Here is a 12,063-nt window from a genome sequence, read left to right as displayed (position 1 = left end):
GCTTGCTGTGTGTGTGTGTGTGTGTGTGTGTGTGTGCTTGTTTTACTGTCCTTGCTGAGAAGTAGTTTGAGTTGTAGACCTTCGGAGAGAGGACATTTTTGCAAAGTGAGGTCATTTTGGCTGCTCCTCACTTCATATATATATATGTTATAGGATTAGGATTTGAGTTTAGGGTTAAAATTAGAATTAGGATTGAACCTAAGGATTGATCTAAAGTACCTTCTCATTAAATCTCTATTCTGCACACTCATCTCACTAACCTCCGTCTCCACCCACACCCAGAATGTATGCAAATGAATAATTAATAGCTGCTTAAATAAGGGACTGATTTGTATTTATGAGCATGGTTCGAGTTTTTTGGGGTCTAACTGAGTTCTACTGGCTGATAAACTTCTGGCAGTGCAGCAGAGACTGAAACCTGGTTCAGGAGGCAAATAACCGTTTCTCAGCCGGGGAGACCGAACTGCTGCGTGTGAGAGCGAAGCAGAAGAAGAAGAAGGAGAGAGGGTTTAAGACTGTGGATGAGCATTATCTTCACTAGTTAGTTATTATGTTTATTTACGTTTATTTTTGGCATTCTTGCCTTGATTTGATGGTCCACTGGGGAGAGAGAGAGAGAGAGCAAAGATGGTGAGAATTTCGATTTTTTTTACTGCTTTTAAAGTTTTAAATTAACTGCTTTAAATTTTAAATTAACTGCTTTTGAGTTTTAAATTAACTGCTTTTACGTTTTTAAATTAACTGCTCTTAAGTTGACAATGCACTTTGCTCACTGCGTTTTACACTCAGGTTTTATTTATTTAACTTTTGTTTAGATTATTCATTATTGTTTCGTTTGTTATTCATCAAACTCAGGGAGCTGCAAACGCAATTTTGTGTGTGTACTTGTACAACGACAATAAGAGGAAATCTTGAATCTTGAATCTTGAACAAAGGTCCTAGGCTGGATTTTAATACCTTCCTCAACAACACTTTGACAGTCATTATTGAAGGAGGGGAAAGTGTCTCTCATTCACTTTTTCCACTCAGATTTTCCCACTTGATACAGGGATTGGAACCGGCAGTGTTCCTCTGGGCCAGTGGTTCTCAACCTGGGGGTCGGAGCCCCTCCAGGAGCTCATGAGATAATTTTGGGGCGGTCCAATTTTGGAACAGCCTTCCAGAGGAGATTAGGATGGCTAAGTCTATCTTTTCATTTAAGTCTCTTCTTAAAACGCACTTTTATAGGCTAGCTTTCCTGTGATCCCATCTTACCTTTTCTACACCATTTGTTTTATTGTTTTATCTTATTTTTCATTGTTATGTTTTATTACTGTGTTTGTTGTTTTATGTTTTATTGCTTATTTTATATATTGTTTTATTATTGTGCTACTTGTTCTTAGTGTTTTTATGATTAACACCTCATGATTCCTGTTGTTTGCTTTTACCCTGTAAAGCACTTTGTAAGCCCTGTTTTGGAAAGGTGCTATATAAATAAAGTTTATTATTATTATTATTATTATTATTTATGGGATAGGAAAAACAACATATTTCTACTATTAAAATGTATTATCATGCATAGTTCAGATTTTTCTCAAATTTTTGCTTTTTTTTCTTGTGAAATACTGAATAGTTTTAGCCTCCTCTGATAATGAATCAAATGAAACGACTTAAACTGCATGTTGTTGTCACCGGATATTAAATTCCAAGTGTGTCTCGCACAATAACCGCCGAGTGTTTGACTCCTCTGTCAGCCTCCACCTCCTGTCACCGCTGGATGGCACCTCAGCCACTCCGCCGGCACCGTAACCATAGCGACGGCGCTCAGAGATGAGGCCCGGGACGCCGTTTAAGCGAGCGAACTAAATGTGGGTTTTTTTGGGGGGGGTTTTTTCACCAGAAGACTCTTTTTGGGGAATCTGAACACGCTCCGCCTCCAGACTCAAATGAATCGAAACACAAAGTCAGTGAGTAAACACTTGTGGAGCGAGGAGGTAAGTGGCCACTTGATCAAGCTTCGAGTGTCCGAGTGACTGGTTTGAAATTGGACCACCCACTCACTCACACACACACACACACACACACACACACACACACACACACACACACCTAGACACCCTAGGTTTTTTTTTAAAGCGGTTTTATATTCACCTTGCTGCCTCTCCCCTGCGGTGGAAGGGTGAGCGGAAGGAGGAAGAGTGGAATTACAAATCATGACTATATGAAAATGTAAGACGCTTTCACTTTTATGACACTGATTTTGACTTGGGGGTTTTGAACGACCAGAGAGACAAACTAGTCCTCCTGTGCTTACGGTCAGCTCAAGATGTTTCCTATAGAGAGGGATGTTCGGGTTCAAAAACAGTAGTGTAGCTGAAGTTAAACGCAGGTATATGGGGAATAATCAACTTTTTTCTACATCTACATTCACATTTCAGGCATTAAGCTGATGCTCTCACCATGAATGCACACAGTAAAATCAGCTGCCATTCGTAAATCTGCAAAACACCTTCTTCCACGCAAAGAAGATATTTACTCTATCTCTGTGGGGCATACAGCGTACACTCGGGGATCAGCTTAACCGCCACTGAATTGTGTTGGTTTATGTATTTGTGACGGTGGAGTCGCTCAGCACCGTATCCACCTCCTTCACTCACTGAACATAAAAACGTCTGCTGCAACCGAATTAATGGACTGGAGTTGGAGACGGCTGTGCGTTGCGTAACCTGACTGAAAGCCACTTTACAAGCCAAGCAGCAAAGTGGAAGTGAGGGTAAATTAACACTTTTAATGAATGTTTTGGTTTCATTTTTCGTTTCATTTTTGGAGGAAACTGCCCTTTGGCCCTTGTGTTTTCTTGCATCTTGTGCAGAAGAGAAGCAAATGCAGGTTGAGAAATTACTAAGTTAATCTTGAGAATGAAATTGAGCTTCTGACTGACTTTTATTCATCTGTTTTCCACCATATTAGAAACCGTTTCTGACAAGTTTTACTGTCAGACTCAAGATGCGACTAAATACAAATGAATAACATCTTGATTTCAAGGCAAATCTCAGCCTACTTTCAAGGTTAATGGCTGGTTCTTTTATCCTTCCACTTACCCAGCTCTTCTTCTTCTTCTTCTTGTCTTCGGCGTCCTTGCCCAGGCTGCCCATGCTGGAGTGGCTGGCGGCGCTGTTGATGCTGGACATGCTTTCTGACGAGTGCTGCCGTCTGATCCGCAGGTCTGCAGACCGGAGACAAAGCTTTCCTCAGTGCCTCAGAAAGATAACGCACCACCCGAGCTACAGTGCGACCGGTGTGCCAGAACAGCCTGAGATCAGTTTATCTTTCCTGTTGTCCTGTTACAGCTAAGCCGGGATCAGCTAGGCTTGATTAAGCAGTTTGAAAACAAAACAAGATAAACTCCAGGTACTGAGGATCAAGAGTTCAGGTAGTTCAGACAAAAGACAAGTCAGGATGACGAAGTGTGCTTCTTGAACACAGCTTCTATTTTATTCAGATTTGCTTGTTTTCTTGTGTGAAGAGCAACAAAATGCTTGTGTGTGAATTCAAGATTCCTACACATTTTGCCAAATCACATTTCCATGACTTTTCAATGACTATTACATGACCTACAGCACAATTGACACAATCTGACCATAGTTATCATCTGATTTGAATGCTCCAGGTCTTGATTTAGCTTGCTACAATCATAAATTGGGACTGAAGTAATGAGAACATTTGTTATTTGGGTGATTATCCTTGAACCAATCCACAGGAACTGGAGTAACTATGTGTTGCGTTATTTTAGGGTGAGCAGCTATGTGGAAAACTAGTATGGAAGTTAGAGGAAAGGGGGACTGGGCAACTAGAAAAGGTAATTTCACAAAATTCAGGACGCATCTGATTCTCATGGCTGCTCCAAAAGCTTCAGATTTCATAACTTTTCCAGCCCTGACAAAATCGCTAGTTTTTAAATTCATCCATGACTATTCAAGGATTTTTAAAACCCTATGGGGCTGTCAGAGTACGGCACTAACATTTCCAGGGTTAGGGGTTCAATCCTCAGGCTAAAACTGTATCCACCCACGGTACTGCGAGGTGTTTTTTGGGTTAAATATCATCTGTTAGAGAAGAGGCGGTTACCTTTGTGCAGATGGTCGGGGCCGTTCAGCGCCACCTGGATGGCCGTCTGGGCGTCGGTGTTCTGCGTCTTCAGCGTCTCTATCGTCTCCCTCAACTCAGCCAACTCCGACTCCTGGAGAGAGAGAAGGAGAGAGAGAGAGAGAGAGAGAGAGAGAGATAGAGAGAGAGAGAGAGAGAATAGCCATAAGAAACGTGACTCACATGCTACTGTTGATCGTCATGAGCAGAAAAAATTTGGCAACAATGAAAAAAGTGCTTTCTTTGTACTTTGGCAATGAGTCTGTCCTTCCTTTGTATGACTGTTGTGTGTGCGTGTGTGTGTGTGTGTGGGGATGTGTGTGTGTGTGAGTGTGTGTAATCCAAAGTAAATGACAGTTTATAGATAACTCAGTTCGATAATTCGGCCCATAAGAGAGTGCAGATAAGGTGGAAGTATTTTGAAGAAGATACGGCTCTCACAGTGGAATCACCCCCCGCCTCCACCTGCTTAGAATAAAAAAAAAAAAAGAAAAGCCCTGCTCTCTATTGAATCAACACCATCAGATAGAGGGAGTCTCCTATTCTGCCCCCCCCGAAAACCCACTGAGGGCTGCAGATAGGGTTTCTGCTTTAATTAAAAGTTGGGACGGCCTTGTTTGACAAAGACATCCCAGCAGATCCCAGTCTGCTTTAATTTATAGAGGATTAAAAAGCTGCCAGAGCTCGTCAGCGGTGTGTGTGTGTGTGTGTGTGTGTGTGTGTGTGTGGGTGTGTGAACAGAGGGAAGCATTCATAATTTGTGGTAGGGATATATCTTTGAACATATTGCTGCTGTGCTCGGTGTTTCGGCTCCATACGAACGCTTCTGGAAAGAAAACCTGCCGACACCAAACAAGTCAGGAAACACAGGGGAATAAACCAGGAGCAGATTAAAATATACAACTGTTTTTGAATGGGCTTCTTGGGCCCTAGGATCATGAATTTTACTCAACCCATACATGAGCGTGTGAAACTGTAAAAGTTTGCATAAATCAACACAATCTCACAAACTCTGAAACACAGATTACATGTTGATAAAATGAAGATTACCTTCCTCCACCACAAATTATGTGACAATAGTACCAGTGGACGGCATTCTCTCATGTTCATCATGTGAAACGTTTAGCTAACAGTTAATTTTGGGCAAGTAAAACAACTTGGGTTAAGGTTAGGGTTAGGCAACTAAAACTAAAACCAGGCAACTAAAACTAAAACTAGGCAGCTAAAACTAAAACTAAAACTAGGCAGCTAAAACTAAAACTAGGCAACTAAAACTAAAACTAAAACTAGACAACTAAAACTAAAACTAAAACTAGGCAGCTAAAACTAAAAATAAAACTAGGCAACTAAAACTAAAAGTAAAACTAAAACTAAAACCAAAACTAAAACTAAAACTAAAATTAGGCAACTAAAACTTCTTCGGATGAGACTTGAAGGTAAAGGACCCGGTCCTCCACATCCGTACTTTCCACTGCACTATTTCATCTATTCTACATCAAACCACTTTGTGTTTCTAGTTGTTTCCTAAAGCGAGAACACAAAGTCTGTTATCTGGCTACAGGAAACGTTTGGAGGCTGTGATTTATTTCTGCCAAAGGAGGTGTTACTAGCATCGACAGGATGCCCAAACTTTTGCACATGCCACATTTACTGTTTTATTGTTTTTATGCAATCTGTTAAATTCAGCGAATAAAGAGTAATTGTGCATTGAATTTTGCAGAAGTTAGAGTTTGTGTTAACTTCTTTTCACTTAGAAAATCAACAAAACATACAATGGGGCAGTGGCGCCCGGACTTTTGCACACCGCTGTATTTCTAACTGTGGGTGAAGCTGTGGTACCTTCTGCTCGGCGGTCATGGTGAGGCTCTGCAGGCGGCAGGTCATGTTGCCCAGGCTCTTCTCAAAGGCCGCCACCAGGTGAGCCTGCAAACACACAGAGACACAGATAAAACCTCCAGCATCCACAGCAGAGTCAGGGAAACGTGTGATTCAAAAAACACGATTCTTCATTTTCTTATACAGACGAACGAAAACAAACGGTACCCAGGATAAGATGTTTACATGCTGCAGGATCCTGGCTGATATCGATATGTTTCCGCTGTATGTTATTTGGGTTTTTTCATCATCAGGAAAAGAGCTTATTCATGATTATTGTAAGCTGGAAGATGTTAACAAGCCCAACCTCAGATAAAGGAATGCCTCAGTATCACAAATATTAACAGGTGAAATTTCGGTCAAGTTCTACAAACAGGTCGCTATGTTTGGCTGAAATTAGCTTTAGTAAAGGTTATTTAAATGTACAGTATTGTGCAAAACTCTTAGGCACATATAAAAAAAATCCATAAAGCGAAGATGCTTTCAAAAATAATAAAATGAAAAGTTTCTAAATATCAACAAAATCTACTAGAAAGAGCTGCTGCATTAGTGTATCTGCTGACACATTGATGCAGAAAACAGCCATTTATAAAACAAAATGTACATAAAAAAATCTAGGGTACCTAAGACTTTTGCACGGTATTGTATAAAACATGAAAATTAAAAAGATGATGTTTCATTCTCTTTGGAATGAGAAACCTTTCAGCATTCAATATCTCAAAACTTGACCCCAAAATTGATTCTAAGCTCAAAAGTTTCAACACTGCATGCATGTTGCATCATCGAATTTTCCCACACACACACACAGACACACACACACACACCGGGCATGACATGACACTGGTTTGGTGCAGCTACATTCTTCAAAGTCGCTCAGTCTGGACTCCCATCCAGATTTCAAACACAAGTCACCATGTTCCACCAGCCTGTGTTTATCACAAAGTCAATATTCACAAGAATATTTGGGGAAAAAAAGAGCCGTCCCTTGAAGAAAGAGCCCATACAGAGAAGTAGAGTAATAACTTGGTCTACTGGTCGGTGCCGATAGCTTTGAAGTGAGTTTTCACTCGAGTCGGAGCGGAGGAAGAGGAGGGAGAGGAGGGAGAGGAGGGAGAGGAGGGAGGAGGAGGGAGAGGGAGAGGAGGGAGAAGAGGGAGAGGAGGAAGAGGAGGTAGAGGAGGGAGAGGAGGAAGAGGAGGGAGGAGGAGGGAGAGGAGGCAGAGGAGGGAGGAGGGAAGAGGAGGAGGAGGAGGGAGAGGAGGCAGAGGAGGGAGAGGAGGAAGAGGAGGAAGAGGAGGGAGGAGGCAGAGGAGGGAGAGGGAGAGGAGGGAGAGGAGGCAGAGGAGGGAGAGGGAGAGGAGGGAGAGGAGGCAGAGGAGGGAGAAGAGGGAGGAGGCAGAGGAGGGAGAGGAGGGAAAGGAGGGAGAGGAGGGAGAGGAGGGAGAGTGAAAGGAGGGAGAGGAGGGAGAGGAGGGAAAGGAAGGAGAGGAGGGAGAGGAGGAGGAGGAGGGAGAGGAGGCAGAGGAGGCAGAGGGGGAGGAGGGAGAGGAGGGAGGAGGCAGAGGAGGGAGAGGAGGGAGAGGAGGAAGAGGAGGGAGGAGGCAGAGGAGGGAGAGGAGGGAGGGGGCAGAGGGAGAGAAGGGAGAGGAGAGGGAGAGGAGGAAGAGGAGAGAGGAGCAGAGGAGGGAGAGGAGGAAGAGGAGGGAGAGGAGGCAGAGGAGGAAGAGGAGAGAGGAGCAGAGGAGGGAGAGGAGGAAGAGGAGGGAGGAGCAGAGGAGTCACTTTGAGTCTCTGCTTGTGAGGACATGTTCACACCAAGCATGTTCGGAGGTTTGTTGGATCTCGGTCCTCTAACAAGAGAACTGCACTGCGGTTTGTTAGGAGCGAGAACCAACTACAGGAAACCACCACGAAACACAAGGGATTATGGGTATAAGGAGATGCATGTTGACGTCTGACAGCCAGCAGTTCCTCATGCTTGGACGGCCGAGCAGAACAAAATAAACCGAAGGCAAACTTTTTTTTTATCTCACCTGCACAAATGAGTAATTTGCATTTCTTCTCTCTTTGTTTTGAGTCAGTTTTTGAGTCAGAATCAGGCTTTTTTGTCCAAGTATGCAAAACATACAAGGAATCTGACTTCGATTAAAAGCTCCTAGCTCCCGTTACTTAGATTCATACACCTTCCTCACACATATATACTTCCATACCACGCTAAAACACATACATACATTCATATACAGCAGAGTCATTATTCTGGCATCAGTGCAGGATGCTGAAGAATTGCTGTTTCTCTGCACTAATCCCACCAAGTCAAATTCCTGTACATCTATGATCTTGGCGAATACAGTGATTCCACTTTGTAAAAATAAAAATAATCCATGTAAAACCTTCACACACACCGGTGAAAACGGACGGCAGAAACAACACACACACACACACACACACACACACACACACACACACAGATCAGAGAGGAGCGGCTCTGCCTGACTTCATCTGTCACCTGAAGACGCAGCGCCACACACTGAAGGACGGCAAATGTTTAGCGACGTCACGCCATCTGCTCCGCTGAACCCGGTGCAAGTGTGTGTGTGTGTGTGTGTGTGTGTTTGTGTGTGTTCACCTGAATGTGCATTTTCCACTTGAAAACGCAGAACTGTGTATTAGTTTGGTAGATGTGGCTTCTTGTGTATGTGTGTGTGTACGTCCGGATGTGTGTGTGGGCGTATCTGGATCTGGGCGTGTGCTTGTGTGTGCGCTTGTGTGTGTATGCACAGTGTATCCTTATGTTCATGGTTGTGTGTAGTTTTGTGTGCTTGTATTTGTGCAAATCTGAATGTGTGTGTGTGTGTGTGTGTGTGTGTGTGTGTGTGTGCTGCCAGCTCATCCACCCATCCTAAGCTAGGGACCCTGAGACACCTGTCAGGCCTGGTGTGTCACAGAGAGGTGGGCAGCATGCCCAGACAGATAAGACAATCTCTGCTCTGCACACACACACACACACACACACACACACACACAGATTTGTATTACTATACTTGTGAGGACCTTCATTGACTACATTCATTCCCTACTGCCTAGTCTTAACCTTAACTCTAACCTCAAGCCCTAACACTAAAGTTAGCCCTTTGTAGAAGTGAGGGACGGCAAAATGTCCTCAATTTGTTGGATTTTACTCATCTTTCTATCCTTGTGAGGACATTTGGTCCCCTTAAGTGTAGAAATACAAACACACACACACACACACACACACACACACACACACACACACACACACACACAGCAGCACCCCTGTGCTTCTTCTTCCACTCAGCGTTCCTGGCTGAATCAGCGAAGGTCTTGACCTTTTCGAAATGCCAACTGTTCCAACACATCTTCCTCCGTCCAACTCCACCTGCGTGCTCCGGCTCCACCCCCCCCCCTCCTGCCCACCTGTCCGCCCCGAAGGTGCCGCTGATCAGACTCCCACGCTTCCCGCGGCGGAACCGTCTGTCCCGCTCCGGGGCCCCGGCCCCGGCGGCCGCGCTCGGCCCCCGAACCCCCGTTACCCCGACCCTCCCGATCCCGGGGGCCGGGGTAGAGGTTGACGGTGGGCCAGACCAGAGATCCGGCCGAGGAGACGTCCCGGGCGTCGGCGCCGCCCGATACGGACGACATCGCAGGGAGACGATCGACGGTCACGACTACTGTGGTGGGAGCCAGCACCTACTGCTGGGATAAATCCCTTCAACACTACAGCCAGGAGGGGAGGGAGGGGAGGGAGGGGAGGGAGGGGAGGGGATGGTGGTGGAGAACGCGGCCAAAAAGGAGGGAGGAGAAGAAGAATGACAAAGGGGAGTGGGAGGGAGGGAGGGGGTTTCTCTTTTAAGACTGAAGAGGAAAGAAGGAAAGGAGCTGCAACGAGGAAGGTCAGGGTGAGATAGTGAAGGGTGAGTAGAAAGAGGAGGAGGAGAAGAGGGGAGGAGGAGGGGGGGGGGGGGGGGGGGCTGCTTGAATGAACTCTTAAACCCGATTTAATGTCAGCCAAGGCAGGGAACGTAATCCCTTTCACAGGCCGGAAAAAAACAAAAAAAACGAGTGGTACAATACTTCTGCGGTTTGGCAGCATTTGTTCTTCTTAATCCTTTTTTTACAGGATGCTGGTTTTGCTAATTCTGCTCCGTTTTGATCAAATAAAACCAAAACAAATTTGCAGTTAATTAAAACGACGCCTGTGGAGCGTGGCTAATCAAACGTGACAGAGCAGCAGCAAATATGTTTTTGATGTGGGAGTCATTTCTATGGGAAGAACTCATAGTGACCGAGGGTATTGAAAAAACCCCGCAAAGACTTTATCGAAGACCTCATTTCAATTTCCTGAGCAAAATAAACACGCCGCACGATAATCAGAATTACATATGCGATGGCACACCGAATAAAAGCATGATGACATTTTTTGATTATATACTATAGGGAAAGTCAAATCACAATAACCTCAATCACGGCACATTTCCTCTCTGGGCCTCTGATGACAAACCAGGAAATGGAAGGGAAATGTTTTCAGCCGCTGGAGGAAACATGACAAGGGAACACAGGTTTCTTTTCCTAACAAACCTCTCCTTCATATCTAACCGTGCTGCTGCTGTCATGTGGAAATCTTGTGACTCCAATTTGGGGCGATCTTCAAGTTTTAACTTCAATTGAATAATGGAATACATGCTCCTCTATGGATTTAGGAAATTATACAACAGCTGTTTCAAAACCTGCAAGACTGTTTTTCCTCATTTCTGAAAAGTTTTGGAGATGACAGCGATGATATGCAGCTCTGACACGCACATCACAGCCTGCACTGATCAAAAAAATCGTATATCTTAACAAGTAATTTAGTCTCATATTCAGCCTTCAAATCAAATTTTTCTTAATCCAAGAGAATATATCTTGAATATCTTGAAACAAGTCAGAATAAGGCAGATCTGCACTATCAAGAAAATGACACTTGGCTCTACAAAAAAGTTGATTTGCATTGGAAACAAATGAATTTTTCACTTATTTCAAGAAAATTATGATTTTAGGAATCAATAACAGACTGAATGACTTGTTAAGATGGAGACTTTTTGCAGTGTGTGTGTGTGTAACTGTTTGTGTAAGTATATGTACATTGAAAGTATTTGCATGTGTGTGTTTGAGTGTCTGTGTGGGGGCGTGTGCATATGAATGGGCTCATGCGGATATGTGTGCATGTATTTCTGTGTGTGTGTGTGTGTGTGTGTGTGTGTGTGTGAGTAAGCGGTGTCTCTGGCAGGTCTTGCACATGGCTCAGTGTGCGCTGGCTTTTGGACCGTGGGTGTTGAACATGCGAGCGCCGCTGCGGCTGACATTTCCACAGAGTCGCCCCCCCCCACCCCCCCATCCCATCCCCATCCCCCCCACTGGGAGGATGATAAGGGCTTACAGCTCCAAGACCACCAGCTACCCACCATGCTGTCATGTGGGTACAGTATGATGGAGCTCCAGTGCAACATGGTCAGACACGCTTCTTTTCAAATCCAGAGCTTCATACGCTACCATAAGGGTTTCTCCACTGTACGAGGGCCTGGGTCTGGGTCTGGCTGTCAGATCACACGTGCGGGACTAGCATCAGCATCAACAGCAGATGTCTTCTTTCCTGTTTTGCTTTCTTTTGAATAATAATGCATGAAGCCACACAAGCTACAGCAGCAGCAGTTAAGAGAATATACATGTTTTCGTTGCCGACTGCAGAATTAAGAAGAATTCTGCACTTTTCATAATGTGATTAGCACTCGTAGTTCTTCCATTCCCAGTTTGAATGGATCTGAATTTGTATGGAATGATTGAATTTATTGAAGTTGAAACTGATTCTAGAAATCAAACTCATGATGCTCTTACCAAGTTTTTATCCTATTAAAACCATATTGCATTGAAAAGTCCTAGATATTTAGTTTTCTTTAAGATATTAAATTGATACTGGACTCTTGATTTGTTCTGACTTGACTTGCTGTTCTACATTTAGACTTGAGACTTGACATTAATGACATGGACTTGACTTGGACTTGACTTGGT

At 44.1% G+C, this 12,063-nt stretch overlaps 1 protein-coding gene across 2 annotated transcripts in view; it reads right to left on the bottom strand.

Annotated features, from left to right (window-relative positions):
* Positions 1–12,063, bottom strand: part of nav3 (neuron navigator 3) — a 232,785-nt gene that overhangs the window by 21,294 nt on the left and 199,428 nt on the right. For both annotated transcript variants that reach the window (XM_078282062.1, XM_078282063.1), the window contains exons 24-26: positions 5,965–6,048; positions 4,108–4,219; positions 3,081–3,205 (exon numbers count right to left, since the gene is read on the bottom strand). In XM_078282062.1, the coding sequence (XP_078138188.1) occupies positions 3,081–3,205; positions 4,108–4,219; positions 5,965–6,048 (321 nt within the window). The remainder of the gene's footprint in view (positions 1–3,080; positions 3,206–4,107; positions 4,220–5,964; positions 6,049–12,063) is intronic.

The sequence above is a fragment of the Centroberyx gerrardi genome, chromosome 24 (genome assembly GCF_048128805.1).
Source record: "Centroberyx gerrardi isolate f3 chromosome 24, fCenGer3.hap1.cur.20231027, whole genome shotgun sequence".
Lineage (NCBI taxonomy): Eukaryota > Metazoa > Chordata > Actinopteri > Beryciformes > Berycidae > Centroberyx > Centroberyx gerrardi.
Note: the sequence above shows the minus strand (reverse complement) of the source record. Positions and strands in the feature narration are given on the sequence as shown.